The sequence below is a fragment of the Impatiens glandulifera genome, chromosome 4 (assembly GCF_907164915.1).
Source record: "Impatiens glandulifera chromosome 4, dImpGla2.1, whole genome shotgun sequence".
Classification (NCBI taxonomy): Eukaryota; Viridiplantae; Streptophyta; class Magnoliopsida; order Ericales; family Balsaminaceae; genus Impatiens; species Impatiens glandulifera.
The window spans coordinates 48444704-48461923 of NC_061865.1; the positions used below are offsets into that span (position 1 = coordinate 48444704).

Here is a 17220-nt window from a genome sequence, read left to right on the forward strand (position 1 = left end):
CTTCTTAACTTAAATTTTGCATTAAAATCTTCTAAGAAGAAGCTTGAAGAGTGTAGGCTTGTGTGTCAATTTATTTATTTTGTAATTTTACAGTATTTATTTACGATTTTTAATTGGGTAAATTTATGTGTTAAAGTTAGGACTTGTATTTAACGAAAAAAATCAGAAAATTAAATGGACACGAATATGGTATATTAATTGGATTAATTATTTAGAATTGAATTATTCATACAAAATATATTTTCTAAGTTTGTTTTTTACTTTATATTGGGGAGATATACATAATTAAAAAATGTATTCTAAAAAATAATTCATATTTTAAGTAAATTAAAAAGAAAAATCTTTCAAACTCAGCTCTGTGTGCTGATCCAAACAAACCATTAAATATATTACTATTTTCTATTTCTTTTCACATAACTAGGCCACAACCAATTTTGATTTATTAAGCCCATTAACAAATTAAAGCAAATTTTAGTAAAAGTAAATAAAATAAATATAAAATTACTATTAGACAAATAAAATACTATTATAAATTAAAATAAATTATAAAAAAAATAATTTTTTATAAATTAAAATTTAATAATAACTTAAAAAAAATCAAAGTAAAGGTATTAAACATTAATTAACAAAAAAATATATTAAATTAAATTATTTAAACTATACTGGAGTTAAATCTCAACTATTCTCTAAGGGCATTTGTAGCAGAATCCTTAAAATGTGTTCTATCTCTATTAGGAAGATACATAACATAAAAGTTATAAAAAAAATGCTTTATCAAATTCTCTATCCTTATAATTTTTTAGGGATGATGAACAGTGAATCCTTATATTTAGGGATCACTGTAGCATTCCTAAATAATAAAATAATATATTTTCTCTTTTATGGCTAACAATAAATATTTAAATATATATGAATAAGTAATTAAGTGGTTGATGTAGTTGAAAAGTAATTGTTTTAATGAATATTTAAATGATATATGGATAAGGATAAGGAAGTTGATATAAAATAATTTATATTTGATTCTCTAAAATAAGAATATTATTATTTTATTTTAATTTTAGGGATACAAAATAGAGAAACTGGTACAAATGCCCTAACCTAGTTAAGGTTAAATGTGATGAAATGACCCTAATAATTATTTTAGTTGTGCAAATGACCGGCGCTTAAACTTTCTATTTTTCGGACAAAACGCGACGGAACCCTAATTCGTCGAGTGGGTCGTCGTGAAACACAACCATGTCATCGCGAGACGAGATATTTTTGTCTGAAAAATAAGAAGCGGTTATTTACGCAATTTTTGTTTTAGACGCGGGTCATCTCAATTAAGGCAATTAATAGGGTTATTTCATCAAATTGTCTAACTAAAGTGTAAACAATAGTAAACTCGGGGGTTAAATGAGAAAAACTAAATAATCAAGGGGTTAAAATGTGCAATTCTATAGATTATTGTAACGCTGTAGTGATATTAAAGCAGCAACACACCGTTCTCATGAATCATTTGATTTGGTAACTTTCTCACTCCCTGCATCAATGGCGTCAAGAAAGGGTAAAGAAGTTGCAAAGGGGAAAGGCTCTACGGGAAAAAGGAAGCACGATGATGATCAAAATGACAAGACTGGAAAGGGCCGGAAACGGACTAATCCCAACGTACTTCAGTACTTCGAAGATGCAGCTTACGAGGTCGACGATGATGACGAGATGGATGATGACGACATTGAGGATATGTTCGATGATGGTATAAAACGCACATTTTTCCATTTCTGATCTTTGTGTTCTGATTTCGTTGGTTTCAGTAGCTTGAAATGCATGTTAGGGTTTCTAGTTTCAGTCATTTGTTCTGATCGTAGCGGTGTATGTTATATTTAGGGTTGTTTTAGAGAGAAATGTTTTGTTATTGTTGCATGTGATGTTTGAAGGTAGTGTGATAGATAACTGTAATAACCTTTCGAGATGAATCACACAAAGCCTTTTTGGTTTTTATACTTGTATAACTCTTGGTTAGTTTGATTAATCTTGTTTTGCTATTTTCTTGTGAGTGAATAGATTATTTTGAAGATGATTTTGATCCCGAGATTCATATCAACAATGCACCTGCAAAGTCCCAGCTTCCTTTCATGCCTAAAGAGGAAGACCTCAGCGGAGATGAACTTGAAAAGATACTGGAAGAGCGTTATAGGCCTGGCTCTGGTTTTGTTACATATGAGGAAAATAATGTAAATGATTCAAACCGTCCAATAGATGTGAACACCGCATTTCCCTCTCACAGAGACCCGAATGTTTGGAAAGTGAAATGCATGGTAGATGTCTAAGTCATAGTTTCTGCACTTATAAAACCTTCATTGTTTTTTGCTGGATTTTCTATAACTGTTCTTTGGTGGAATGTTTTCTTTGTAGATTGGCCGTGAGAGGCATTCTGTTTTCTGCTTAATGCAAAAGTTCATGGACCTACAACCTCTTGGAACTAAGTTGCAAATTATATCTGCTTTTGCCCTTGATCATGTGAAAGGTTTTATTTATGTTGAAGCTGAAAAGCAACATGATGTTCATGAGGTGAGCATTACCAATCCAGTTAATGTTACTCTGGGTTTTGTGACGCAGAAACAGGCTTAAATTATGTTGTTAATTGTAATTTCTGGAAATGATATTTTATAACTGATACTATAGTTATATTGAACATGCCCATCTGATATTACTGTTTAGACACAGACATTGTTATTTTTAGCTTTGATTTGCAATAAAGCTTCTATAAATGTCAACACCTGCAACAAATCTGATTTCAAGGCTGGTTATTTTAAATTTTGTGAAGGGTGTTGAAATTCAGTTAGTCCATAAATTTTTTAAGCATTTTCTTCATATCATCTGTCCTTGTAGTGCATCACTATCCCTGTATTAGTGTTTATATGGCTGATAATTTTGTCTTTTAATTGTGGATGTTATAAATGTCAACATCCACAACAAATCGAATTTCAAGGCTTGTTAGTTGTTATTTTAAATTTTGTGAAGGGGGTTGAAATTTTGTCCTTGTAGAAGTGCAGTACTATCCCTGTATTAATGTACTATATGTTCTGTCTTTTAATTGTAGGCATGTAAAGGTCTTTGTACTATGTACTGGAGCCGAGTTGCACCTGTTCCAAAGAATGAAGTGGCCCATTTACTCTCTGTCAGGAGCAGATTCAGTGAAATTCCTGTCATGAGTTGGGCTCGTGTCAAGAACGGGAAGTATAGAGGTGACCTTGCGCAGGTAATCTGTTTTCTATTTTTCAGCTAGGCTATTTATGATTTCCTTTTAGTGTTTCTGTCCTTATCTTTCTTCAGAGAATATTGGTTCTTGCACTGATAGGGAGCTTTTATTGTCTCAAATTTCCAATCTTTATTTACAGGTTATACATGTGAATGATTCAAGGAAAAAAGCTACAGTGAAGTTGATTCCAAGAATTGACTTACAGCTGATGTCTGAAAAATTTGTAAAGTCTTTATTCTATCTACCGACACCCTTACAATTTTTTTCATTTTATCTTTACTTTTTGAAGAAGATTGTTGATATGGAAATACTTGCTTTCACTCCAAGATATAGATATATTTAATTCTGAAGCTAGTGATGTTGATATCTATCTTATCTATTTGTCGAGATTTCATTTTGATCCTAAAAATGTTTCTAGGGTTAAAGATAAAAGGTTTCTTTTTTAGGATCTATATGATATTTAGAACTCCACTTTATTGCTTGAACATATTAGGTTCTGTCTGAAATCATTGATTCTACTTGCAGTCTTTCTTAAGCTGCTAATATTATACTGATTCTGTAAATACACATTGATGCTTAAACAATGTTTGTGTATGGGCTGAGGGCGAAGATTGTTACTTTTTAGAGATGTTACTTTTTAATTTGAATATTCTAGGGGTTGTGTTTTAGTCCAGAAAAATGATGACCAACTGTTACCAAATGAGTAATTTTTTATGAAAATTTTAAGGGTTGTGTTTTGGTCCAGCAAAATTGAACTTCTGCCATTTGGGCTAACATTACACAAAATAATAACCAACTGTTACCAAATCAATTCATTTTATGAACTTTTTAGTAGCTGCTGTGCTTTTATTTTCGTCCGGTTTTGTGTTTTATCATTTGGCTAATTTAGTTTTATTTGATATGTGAAACTTGTTTTACATTTTATACAGGGTGGAGGAGCTCCTTCGAAGAAAGAAACTCCAGTGTCAGGAACTACTGCAAAAAAAACTAATACTCCAGCACCAAGATTGATAAGCTCTATTGAACTTGAGTAAAATGCATATACACTTCTTTATGGAGCAATGTTTTTGATTGCGAAGTTCATCTGATTTTGTTCACCCATCATTTGTATAGGGAATTCTTGCCATTCATGCAAAAGCGGCGTGATCGTGATACTGGACTGTTTTGTTATTTCCTAAATGGAATGATGCTCAAGGATGGTTATATATACAAGAAAGTTCGTGTTGATTCATTAAGTTTTTCGGGAGTATTGCCTACAGAAGCAGAGCTGCTGAAATTTGAATCTCCACAACAAGAAGATTCTAATAATAAAGAATGGTTGTTTGAACTTTATGGTGACCAACCAAAGAAACCACCAAGTAAAATGAATGATAAATGTGGTGGTGGCAAGGGAGAAGGATCAGGCAGCAAAGGAGAGGCATCTTCCAGCTCTAGCATGAATAGCACCTTTGAAGTGTATGACCTTGTATTTTTTGGGTAAGGCCTTGTGTTCCTTAAATTTACCTGAATTTTATTTTTTGCAATCTCACGTGTTAATTTTCTATTGCAGAAGAAGTGATTTTGGAGTAATAGTTGGGACTGATAAAGATGACCGTATCAAGGTATATAGTCTGGAAGTATTATTGTCTGTTCTCGTAGTCAACTATTCACTCATTCTTCTTGTTGCAGATTTTGAAGGATGGTTCTGAAGGACCAATTGTAATGACTCTTGATGCAACTCAATTGAAACGTGGATCATTTGACAGGAAATTCACAGCATTAGATAACCACAAAAAGACTTTGCTGTTGAACGACACTGTTCGAGTTGTAGATGGTTCATTACAGGTCTTAAATCATTTCTAGAGCTTGAATGTTGTTTAATTTTAGCTTATGAATACTGACTTCAATATCACAACTATTCAGGGAAGACAAGGGATTGTGAAGTTGATATACAGAGGAACTGTGTATATATATGATGAAAATGAACTTGAAAATAGTGGTTATATCTGCTGCAAATCTCATTTGTGTGAAAAACTAAAAATCTCTGGTGGAAAGGTTGTTCTTAGCTTAACTATGACTATTTTATTGTTTCCAATTGTCTGGATTTTCTTTTGCTTTCTAATCTAATGTTCTATATTTAATTAGGGGGAAGAAACAGAGGCTTCAGCCTTTGATGATTGTCCGTCATCTCCTAAAACACCTCTATCAACTGAGAGGCCATGGGAGGGCGAAAAGAACAACAAATGTGTGTTCAAATTCATCTTTTGTTTCTGTTCCTATTTTCTATCCTATTTTTCATATTATTGTATTCATTTAAATAATGTATGTATTTCTGTAGTCAACCGAGGGGACAACGAAGCAATGTTCAAAATTGGTCAATCATTGAGGATCAAAGTTGGTCCTCTGAAAGGTTATCTGTGTCGTGTTTTAGCCCTGCGTCGTTCTGATGTCACTGTGAAGCTTGATTCACAACACAAAATTCTTACAGGTTGATGAAGTTCTATATATTCTCTCCTGTTTCTTTCCTTGTTGCTATTTTCATATTTTATTTTCCTTGCTACAGTTAAATGTGAACACCTAACAGAAGTTCGTGGAAAGAGTGGTGCTTATTCTTCAAGGTACTATTTTATACCCAGTAAAACACATAGTTTTTTGTTTTTATGTAATGAAGGTTTATTGTTGTTTCTAACATGTTTTGCTTCTTGAAGTGACAATGCCGAGACTGCAAAGCCCTTTGATCTTTTGGGGACTCAAAATGGTTCAGGAGGTAGAAACCCACAGTTATCTTAGCATTAATATCATAGAATTTTTTTTTTAATGGTACTGAGCTTTGATCCATAATTACTGTCTAATATGTTTTCACAAGTTCATGCTAAAATGTCAAGTGTCAACTTGAGCATTGTGTTATGTTATGAGCTTGTAAAAGAGGTTTTAATTTAAGACTTGGTTTCCTACTTGATCTTAGCCTTTTGATGACTACCTTGGTGACAACATTCTTGAAAATGTTTGTTGTGAATGCATATTTCTCTTCTAAATATTTGGTGGTGATTTGATCTTTACTATTTTCTATTATCTTCGGTGTTTGATATGTTATTGTCCCATTTGAAGATTGGATGGCAGGAGTGGGTACATCAGCAAATGGCGGTGCTGGTGGGATATCCACAGAAAGGTGATCTTATTTCTTAAGTTAGTTAGGTCTTTGGTTAATGTGGAGTTGCTTTTCTCATTCTTTTTTATTGAACAACTCTTTGGAAATTAGATTTTACTTAATGGGGTAAAATTCTTAATTAACCATCCCTTTTCTGCATTTTATTTGTTGGCTGTACCAACATTTTCAGAGGGTACTCATAGATGTGCATAGTCAAATGTCTGTTAGCATTTGTTAAGTATTTTTATTAATTGTTTATGTTCCCAGGCCACAGATTTCTGTCCCAGGTTAATGATTGAATCTTGTTTTAATTGTGTGTTTTTTCTTTTCACTTGAGCGTCTTTAAATAATGTTACTTAGAGGTGGATTGTTAAAAGTCCAAACAGTTCTAAAGTGCAATATATTTCAATTGAACATTAGATATCTAGCATCAGTTGTGATAAGGATTGATATTATAGTTAGTGCTATATGAAGTCATCATATAATTTGGGGATCTTTTCTTTATCTAAGTTCTGTTATTCTTATTCTTCACTTTTGAGGATTATGTATGGGTTCATAATTTCTCACCTGAAACTGAGGTAACACTGCTCAATTAATTGCAGGAGCTCTTGGCCTGCATTTGGATCTTCAAGCTTTTCGGTTAGTCTGCTAGAGCTAGAAATTTCCTTTTTCCTGTCCCTTTTATATTTCACCCCTTCTTTTTGTGGATCAACAAGTCTTTTCTTCTTACAGCTGGATCCAGGATCTACCTCTACAAATTCCCAAATGAAAGGTAATTTAGATGACAGACTTTTGTAGGAATCCTTGCAAAAATTATCAATTATGATCCTAATTTGAAGTGAAGTTGATTATTTGATTTTCCTTTCTTTCCATTCTGTAGATGCAGGAGATGCTTCTTGGGACACTAAGGTTGCTCCAGCTATTGCTTCCTCTTGGAATAAGACTGCATCTGATGAAAATATTGTTGGCTCTAGTGAACAATCTGGAGGCTGGGGAAAAAGTGAAAATGTAGGTATCTCAAAAGTTGAAAATGAATGGAATAAAGCTAAAGATACCAATAATGTCCCGTCTGCTGTTGGTGGAGGTGTTACATCCTCTTGGGGTAAATCTACCGCCGAGGCAACTTCTGATGGCGGATCATGGGCAAAATCAGTTAAGAAAGATGGTGCTTCAGCATGGAACAGTTCCGTTGCTTCAGAACCAGGTAGCAATGCTGCAGATGGAGGTCAAACTGAACAGTGGGGCAGTAATGTGAAGAAGAAAGATGGTGAAGCTAGCTGGGGAAATAGTGGATCAGCCAGTGCTGCTAATAAGCCTTCAGATGTTTCTTGGGGAAAAACAGCTTCTAATGACAACAAAACAGCATGGGGTAGCTCGAATGCTGCACCCGAAAGACAAACTGGTGGGTGGAATAACAAACCTTCTGATGGTGGTACCCAATGGGGTCAAAGCAGCAAGTGTTCAACTGATTCAAGTAATAAAGATCAACAATCTGGTTGGGGACGAAGTCATAATTTGGAAAATAATTCTCAGGGTGAAGCGTCTTGTTGGAACTCGAGCTCTGCTGGTGGCAGTGAGAAAGACTTGAAGGGAACAACAGATCAAGGGGGGGAAGATTGGATTAATAAAAACAAAGCTGGTGGAGGCCAAGATTCTTGTTGGGGCAAGAAATTAGATTCTGGAAACCAAGAATCTAGTTGGGGCAAGAAAAGTTCTGAATCTGAGAAACAAGATGCTTCTGGTGGAGGCCAAGAGGCTTCTGGTTGGGGCAAGAAGACTAGTTCAGATTCTGGTGGAGGAGGCCAAGAGGCTTCTGCTTGGGGCAAGAAGACTAGTTCAGATTCTGGTGGAGGCCAAGAGGCTTCCGGTTGGGGCAAGAAGACTAGTTCAGATTCTGGTGGAGGCCAAGAGGCTTCTGGTTGGGGTAAGAAGACTAGTTCAGATTCTGGTGGAGGCCAAGAGGCTTCTGGTTGGGGTAAGAAAAGTTCAGATTCTGGTGGAGGCCAAGAGGCTTCCGGTTGGGGCAAGAAGACTAGTTCAGATTCTGGTGGAGGCCAAGAGGCTTCTGGTTGGGGTAAGAAGACTAGTTCAGATTCTGGTGGAGGCCAAGAGGCTTCTGGTTGGGGTAAGAAAAGTTCAGATTCTGGTGGAGGCCAAGAGGCTTCCGGTTGGGGCAAGAAGACTAGTTCAGATTCTGGTGGAGGCCAAGAGGCTTCTGGTTGGGGTAAGAAAAGTTCAGATTCTGGTGGAGGTCAAGAGGCTTCTGGTTGGGGCAAGAAAAGTTCAGATTCTGGTGGAGGTCAAGAGGCTTCTGGTTGGGGCAAGAAGACTAGTTCTGATTCTGGTGGAGGCCAAGAGGCTTCTGGTTGGGGTAAGAAAAATTCAGATTCTGGTGGAGGGCAAGAATCTGGTTGGGGGAACAAAAAAAGCTGGGATTCTGGAAATACTTTTGGTGGGAATGAAAACCAATCTGCAGAGGCATATGGAGATGGTGGCCAAAGAGGAGGGAGAAGAGGAGGATATAGAGGAAGGGGTGGTTCAGAGAGAGGAGGATATAGAGGAGGAAGAGGTGGAGGATCGGATTCTGGTTGGGGGGGTAACAAAAGTTGGGATTCTTCTGGGGATGGAGGAGGAGGGGGATGGAGAGGTGGCAGGGGAGGTGGATCAGATTCAGGGGATGGAGAATCAAGAGGAGGAAGAGGGGGATGGAGAGGTGGCAGGGGAGGTGGATCAGATTCAGGGGATGGAGAGTCAGGAGGAGGAAGAGGAGGATGGAGAGGTGGCAGGGGAGGTAGATCAGATTCAGGGGATGGAGAATCAGGAGGAGGAAGAGGGGGATGGAGAGGAGGAGGAGGGTATAGAGGCGGGAGAGGAGGAGGTGGTGGATCTGATTCTGGTTGGGGTAACAAAAGTTTGGATTCTTCTGGGGATGGAGAAAGAGGAGGAGGATGGAGAGGAGGAGGAGGGGGATGGAGAGGAGGTAGAGGGTCAAATTCCGGGGATGGAGAAACAGGAGGAGGGGGATGGAGAGGAGGCAGAGGGTCAAATTCCGGGGATGGAGAAACAGGAGGGGGATGGAGAGGAGGCAGAGGAGGAGGAGGGTATAGAGGAGGCAGAGGGGGAAGAGGAAGAGGTGGTGACGATGACGGTGGTGGTGGCGGTGGCGGGTTTGGGCAGTGGGGGGGAAGTTCTTCTAGTTGGAGTGCATCAGTAGGAGGAGGAGATAACAAAGATTCATCCTCAGGTGGTGGTGGTGGTGGTGGTAGTTCTGGTTGGAGTACGTGGGGGGACAAAAAGGCTGGAAATGTTACTTCTGGTAGTACAGCAGCAGCAGCAGATGGAAAGATGGATTGGGGAAGTGGGCCTGGTGGTGGTTCTGGTTCTACATGGGGTGGTGGGAACAAGCAAGATTCTTCCTCAGGTGGAACAGGTGGTGGTGGTTGGGGTCAAAAGTCCAATGTTGCAGCAGCAGAAGCAGCAGCACCATCAGCAGGTGGTGGTGGTTGGGGTCAAAAGGCCAATGTTGCAGCAGCACCATCAGCAGGTGGTGGTTGGGGTCAAAAGGCCAATGTTGCAGCAGCAGAAGCAGCACCATCAGCAGGTGGTGGTGGTGGTTGGGGTCAAAAGGCCAATGTTGCAGCACCATCAGCAGGTGGTGCTTGGGGTCAAAAGGCCAATGTTGCAGCAGCAGAAGCAGCACCACCATCAGTAGGTGGTGGTGGTTGGGGTCAAAAGACCAATGTTGCAGCAGCAGAAGCAGAAGCAGCACCATCAGCAGGTGGTGGTGGTTGGGGTCAAAAGACCAATGTTGCAGCAGCAGAAGCAGCACCATCAGTAGGTGGTGGTGGTTGGGGTCAAAAGACCAATGTTGCAGCAGCAGAAGCAGCACCATCAGCAGGTGGTGGTGGTTGGGGTCAAAAGACCAATGTTGCAGCACCATCAGCAGGTGATGGTTGGGGTGAAAAGACCAATGTTGCAGCAGCACCAGCACCATCAACAGGTGGTGGTGGTTGGGGTGAAAATGCAACAAAAGGCCAAGGAGCAGGAGAGGAAGGAGGTAATAATAATGATCCATGGGGAAAACCACCTCCCACAAATAACTCTTCCTCCTCTTGGGGGGGCAACAACAAGTAAGCAGGAGAAGAAGGATGGTAAGTAAGTATTATTATTATTATTGGAGAAAACCACCTCCCCCAAACTCTCATTCCCTTTTGTTTTTGTTTTGGTTGGTTTCCTAAACTATTTTCTCCTCTCAAACTTACTTGCTTCTGCTACTGCCGCTCACTTCAAATTAAATACTAACTTTTTCTTAGCCCATCCCAAGGATTTTTCTATTAACATACTTTCTTTTGTCAATAGTTTTAGTTGCTTACTTATTTGTGATGCACATACCAGACCATGGCAGTTTTTAGGCATCCCTAAACTATGGTTACTTCCATCTTATATTTCCTTACCAAAAAATTTAATTTATCTTTTCCATTCAACCTTTTAAATTTTCAACAAACATGGGTGATCAGTGTATGTAGCTCTTCTAAAAAATAAAAACAATTTGAAGACATGTTAAAAAGATGCCTAGTTCTAATGACACGACAACTGCCACCGCCACACTTGTAAATGGAATGTCGAAGGGGTAGATGTCATTGTTGTTGTCTCCGGAGCTTCCCGGATTCAATGGTTGTACTTCATTTGTTGAGTCCTTAGGAATATTTAAGGCGGTGGCACCCACATTAGCCGTTAGAGCCTCAATGAGACTTGCCGAATTAGGGTTTAGACTATAGGCCTTAGCGTACTCTGTGCTGAGACCTGACCCCGAAGCCACAAAGAATGCCCCGTTCACCATAATGTCCCCTTCCGATCTCCAGTTCCAGTTTTTCCATTCTTTCTCACTTGTGTCTAGTCGCTTTGTTACCTAATGAGCAATAACATATGTTTTAATTTCAAAATTTAGCATAAATTAAGGAATTTTCATTGCCCTATTATCATATGTGAACACATACTCAAAAGGAAAATGATTTAAGAGCCTACCTCCTCTTTTTCTTTCACCATAAGTCAAGAACATTCTCTTTTTCTTAAAAGAAACAAAAGCATGTATAAAATGATGAAGATTGATTATTATTATTGTTTTTAAAACACCCAACTTCAGCCCTCTAACTATCGTCACTTATGCGTTCATGACCAAAAACTTTGAATTCATCCTTTTTATACATGGGACTTGGTTTATTAAGTTGATGTCTAGTAAATAGCAGGGAAAGTAGAAGAAAATACCTCTTTGTTATTGTTGGCGGCATAGCGGTTACCCTGACTATTTATAGTCGGATTACCGCTACCACCGACTGCGTACAACTCCCATTCAGTGTAATCGTTATTCACGACATGAAAATAGCCTAGTCGACATCGTGGCATCCTTTGAACTAACTTCGGCCCGAAGTGGTTGAATGCAACTGTCACCTTCATAAATCAAACTATTATTAAATATTTATCTAAAGAAAAGTTGGTTGAATTCTAGAATTCAAAATCTCTTACTTGCATCCCGGAATCGGGCGAGTAGTCGTCGTTGTGTCCGAGAAGCATAACCTTATCATGATTGGAGAAATAATTGTTCGAAATAGTTACTGCAGTTGATCCCTCAGTCACATCAATCAAACCATCAACACAATTCGATAAAGTGCAATGATCGATCCATATATTACTCGACGAATGTACATGAATTCCGTCTCCATCACACTTACTCTTATGCTCGGCATGCGAGGGACCGACACTAATCATGGCATTTCCAGACTGAACACAATCGCGTATCTCAATCCCATGTATGATGATGTTATTCACGCCCTGCAACATCAAACATCCTGCCCCGGTTATCAAAACCTCTGCACCGCGTCCATCAACTGTCTTGTAGCTATTGAACACGAGTTCTTTTTTAAGTTTTATATGCATGTTAGATGAGAATATAATCCATAAAGGCTCCGTTTGTACTACGGCGTGTCTGATTGTACCCGGAGTAGGGTTCTTAGGATCGTTGTCGGATGAATCTGAAACAACATAGAATTTCCCGTTTTTTCCACCAATGGCGGATTGCCCGAATCCAATCCCGCATTCGGATAACTTTTGACGGTTTCGGAACCAGTTTAGATCGCATCGCCAACAATCGTCAATTGGATTACCCGTAAGACAGTTAGTTTCAAGAGTTTGTCTTCTAGAAAATGACTCATTTACCCTCCTATTAAGATGAATAACTATTAGACATTTAATAACACAACAAGTAGTTTCTTTTGATCTTGGTTTTTTTAAACTCTTTTCCAATTTTATCAAATTTTTTTTTACAAATTCTCTATTATCACATCACTATATTTTAACTATCAACTAAACTAAAATATCCTTACTTTATCTAAAAAAAAAGGACATTATAGTAATTTAACAAATTAAATACTCAAATAACATAGCCCTTGGAGGCTAACACAATATAGGGTTCTTAAGAGTTCATAAAAACAATCTAAACATATCCAGAAATCATCGAAAAAAACACACCTGTGAAGTTCTTGAACGATGGATTCAGGGTGTGGGTGTTGATGGGGAAGGGAGATTGAAGAAGATGGAATTGTGAAAGAGGCTACGAAGAAGATGGGAAGTAAGAAAAGAAGAGATCTTTGATGAAGAAGAACTATCATCTTCATGATCTTCATCTTCAACCTTGGGCAAAGGAAGAAAGTTATTAATGGTGAGATATAGCAGAATAAGAGTTATGGTTATGATTATGCATGTGAGCTTTTGATTACTTTAAATACTAATAATAATCTTCTTTTTTTTATTTTTTTAATAATTATAATTAAGATTTGGATATCAAACAAGGAAAGGAATATAAAGATAGATTTTATAGCGGCTGATGATACGAGTCATAACCCCACGCTTCCTTTTAAGATTATTTTATTTTATATTATTTTAAATAAAAACACAATAAATATATATATTTTAATGGCATTATATTTTGTTTTGAAAATTTATTTTTTAAATTGCTGAACCTAAACTAATGATTCAGATTGATTTAGTAACGCTCAGAATCAAATTAAAAATAAAAAGTAATTGAGTTTCAAGTCGATTTATTAACTGTCAGAATCAAATTAAAAATAATACGTGATTGAGTTGATTTGTTTTTTTGTATGGATATTTAATTTCTTTAGTGATTGAATTACAAAAATTGTTTGAAAAATATATAAATAATATAGTGTATAATTTTTTTTTTATAATATGAAGAAAATACTTCTAAGATAAACTGATTTTTATGTAATTTATTATATTATTTTTATAAAATAAATTATAAATATAGAATAATATCAAATTTGTCTACAAAATTTACCAAGATGTCTCAAATATATTTATTTACTTAAATATTTTATTTAAAGGACTTGTCAAAATATGTCATATTTAACTGTGTTAACTTTTTATTCGCCATATAATTTTTTTTTAAACTATATATTCAAATTCAATTTAAATTTTATTTTAAAATAATAAAATATTTTGAAATTATTATTTAATTTTAATTTTAAAAAGATGAATAATTTTAATATATATATATAATACTTATAATTAGTCAAATAAATAATAATGAAAAAGATATTATTAACTATATTTAAAAAACACAAAATATTATTAAAATATATTTTATTATTACGATATTATTCTAATAAATGAAAATAAAATCTATATCTATTAAATAATAATATATTATAAATAAATATATAAAAAATAAAATTATTAATCTTATTAAAAATATTTTATTCTAAAAATATCATGAATTAAGTGTTTTTATTTTATTTATTTTAAATAAAATGTATTATATATATATATATTATTTTATAAAATATTGTTGGAAAATATCTTCTAAATTATTATTGATTTTATAAATTATAAGTATAATATATATATATATATATTTATATAATAATTTTTTTTAAATTTAAAATAAAATTATAATTTCAAAATATTTAATCATTTATTAAAATTTTAAAGTTAAATTTGACTATATAATTTAAACTAAAATATTTTAAAAATATAATAACTTGTTGTATCTATTTCTAAGTCAAATTTATTTTGTAGACAAAATTTAGTGTTCTAATTTATGTGGCTCAACTTCTCAAACTCGTAGACAAATTTTATATTATTTCCATTATAAATCTACTTATATTATTTTATTAATTTTTTCAAACAAATAAACCAATTAATGAAATGAAACTTGATTTGAAATATTTCTTTTATAGCTAACTAATTATTTAATTATTCATTTCGTTATACAAACCAACTTAACTTCTATTTTTTAATTCAAATACTTAATTGTTCTTTTGAACTCTTTTTTTTTCACCTTTTATAAATATATTTATAATAAAATTTAAAAACAATATATTTATAATAAAATTGTATGTAATATTTTACAATTATAATGTGTTCATATTAAGCTTAATTTGAATACAATTTCGTTACTTTCTTAAAATTAAAATAAAACATTAAAGTTAATAATAATATTTGTTTATAATATTGTTATTTAAATATTTGGATGGAAATAAACATTTTCTGGCTCTCTCAAATCCGAGTTTACAGGGCGCCATTTTCATCAGAAACATGAAGCCATATCCAATTCATTGTATATTCAAAGAAGAAAAAGAAGAAGAAGAAGATTGCAGAACAATCATTACAGCGTTTCTTAAATCTTCTTCAATATTGCAGCATTCTTTCATAACAATCGATTCGGTAATTTCTTTCTCAAATCATTTGATGATCATGATCATTATGATATGATTCGCTTAGTTACACATGCAAATAGATCGGATCTTCAATATGTGTTTGTTCGTTCATGCATGCATGATCTCGTATCAAATGAATCGATTAATTGATTGAGAAATGAATTCGATGGACAGGAATGAATTTATGTTTGTTTTTTCTCATGTGAAAACAGACTGAAAATGCCAAATAACAACTTAATGAAGACGTTGTTGAACAGATATATCAAATCCGATGAACAACTCAAGGATGCTGGTAAATGATTCTAAGATATATACAATACAAACCATTTCTTCTTCTTGAAATTATAACAGTTAATGATTTCTACAGAAGATGCGGATTCATCTGAGGTTATGAAGAAGAAACAAGTTGCAGAAGAAGATGATAACCGTGCGCCTTCCAAGATGGAAGAACTGACAATTCAATCTGAGAATTTGAAACAAGAGATGAACACGTTACAAATCCAGAAAGGAGAATTAGGAGATGGTGGCAAGGATTTGAATGATACAAGCATCGAGAAAACAACTCAAGAAGTACTTCAATTCCTTGGCCAGATAGAATCATTGAAAGACGAATTGAAAAAGACAGAGCGTGAGAAAGGTGTTCTTGAGAAGAAACTTCAAGTTCTTGAGAAGGTTCAGCAACAGGAAGTGAAATCATTGAAAGACGAAAACAAACAATTAGAAGAACAGATGGAGAGAATGAAAGAAAAGGGTAATCAAATGGAAGAACACAAGAAGTCAATTCAAGATCAAAGGGAAGTAATGTTGAAACTAGAAGCAGAGAACAAGAAACTGAAATCAAAATGCACTGAATCAAAGCAGACTATTGAGAAGAAGATGGAAGAAACAATAGCTGAGTTTCGTAAAACATTCGAAGATCAAATCCGTATGTTAAGTCGAAGAATCCACGTAGCTGAACAATTACATCTCGAGAACAGAGAAGTATACAGGAAGACAAAAGAGAAGTTCGAAAACGAAGATGAAGATTTAAAAGATCGTGTAGTGAAAACAGAGGTAGCATTCAAGAAAATGAAGGATATTTCATTATGGGCAAACAATACATTGTCGAGAATGGACATAGCAGCATTGAAATTCGAGGAATCAAGTGGGAATTTCTTGAACAGAATATCGAAATCTTCGTGTGAAGTTCTTTTTGCAAGGGATTGGGTAAGGAGGAAGAAGAATGGGGTTAAACATTCAAGAGAAGAAATGGAGTGTTTACTTGAAGAAATGAATGGGAAGGAGACAGAGATATTGAAATTTAGAGAAAGTGTTTGGAAATTGGAACATAGAAATAGGGAATTGGAGAAGATGGTGAAGGAAAAGGAAGAAGGAATGGTGGCTTTAGGAGAGGAAAAGAGAGAAGCCATTAGACAACTTTGTGTTTGGATTGATTATCATCGAAGCAGTAAACATTATCTGGAGAAGATCATTGTTTCAGAACGCATGAATGAATGAATGAAGAAGGTAAGTACTTAATTTTGTATCTTAATTAAGATTATAGTGTATATTTTGTTTTTGTTTAATATGTTATAATGATGATTTTTGGATTATAGTTTAAATTATATTATGATAATCTAAAATTGTATTTTTTTTTGTAAAAGTAAAAATATATATATATCAAATGGTTCCTCATCTCTAAGCACAACTTCCAAAATGATAGTCTTCCTTCTTAAAATAGTACACAACTCTACCACTTAAGTTATTCGTTGTGTCCCTCTATGGGCGGAGCACTCAAAAGGATATATAAGACATGAGATCGATCAATTTCGGATCGTACAAACTGCTCTTAAATGGCATTCGAATGAAAAAATTGTAATAGGAAAGATCATTAAGACAAAGAAAATATATATTCTAAAATGGGATGAGTAGACAAGAAAAAACGCGTACAACTTGCGTTGAATTGAATTGACCAAGCCTCAAACCGCCCAGTTTGATTTGATTTTCTTCTTTTAGCCTTTTTAAAAGCCTTTTATACAAAATTATCAACACCAATATTATACTTAAAATTTATAATTTTTTGAACGGGTTGATTTGAACGTATTAGGTCTCCCAAATTCAAACTATTTTTGAAAAATGAC

The 17220-nt window shown here is 34.9% G+C and overlaps 3 protein-coding genes across 8 annotated transcripts; 2 read left to right on the forward strand and 1 right to left on the reverse strand.

Moving 5' to 3' along the window:
* Positions 1-1499: 1499 nt before the first annotated feature.
* On the forward strand, positions 1500-10683 carry LOC124933677 (protein RNA-directed DNA methylation 3). Of its 6 annotated transcripts, none has more exons than XM_047474112.1 (19): positions 1500-1735; positions 2044-2297; positions 2395-2550; positions 3083-3241; positions 3381-3464; positions 4171-4271; positions 4355-4717; positions 4791-4842; positions 4910-5065; positions 5144-5275; positions 5366-5465; positions 5559-5708; positions 5784-5838; positions 5929-5987; positions 6329-6389; positions 6971-7007; positions 7101-7140; positions 7249-9972; positions 10021-10683. In XM_047474112.1, exons 1-19 carry the CDS (start codon positions 1531-1533, stop codon positions 10500-10502), a joined length of 5370 nt encoding a protein of 1789 aa, XP_047330068.1. In that variant the 5' UTR covers positions 1500-1530; the 3' UTR covers positions 10503-10683. The 6 variants fall into 6 exon arrangements, with proteins under 6 accessions (XP_047330068.1, XP_047330071.1, XP_047330072.1 ...); XM_047474115.1 differs by having other exon boundaries at positions 7249-9912; XM_047474116.1 differs by having other exon boundaries at positions 7249-8220; positions 8371-10683.
* A 215-nt stretch (positions 10684-10898) lies between these two features.
* Positions 10899-13048, reverse strand: LOC124935293 (probable pectate lyase 5). The gene is made up of 4 exons (XM_047475737.1): positions 12894-13048; positions 11892-12585; positions 11634-11816; positions 10899-11277 (listed from the first exon to the last, which is right to left on the reverse strand). The coding sequence occupies exons 1-4, from the start codon at positions 13046-13048 to the stop codon at positions 10900-10902; spliced, it is 1410 nt and encodes a 469-aa protein (XP_047331693.1). The 3' UTR covers position 10899.
* A 2406-nt stretch (positions 13049-15454) lies between these two features.
* On the forward strand, positions 15455-16597 carry LOC124935294 (COP1-interactive protein 1-like). Its single transcript, XM_047475738.1, has one exon. The coding sequence runs from the start codon at positions 15455-15457 to the stop codon at positions 16595-16597; it is 1143 nt and encodes a 380-aa protein (XP_047331694.1).
* Positions 16598-17220: the final 623 nt, after the last annotated feature.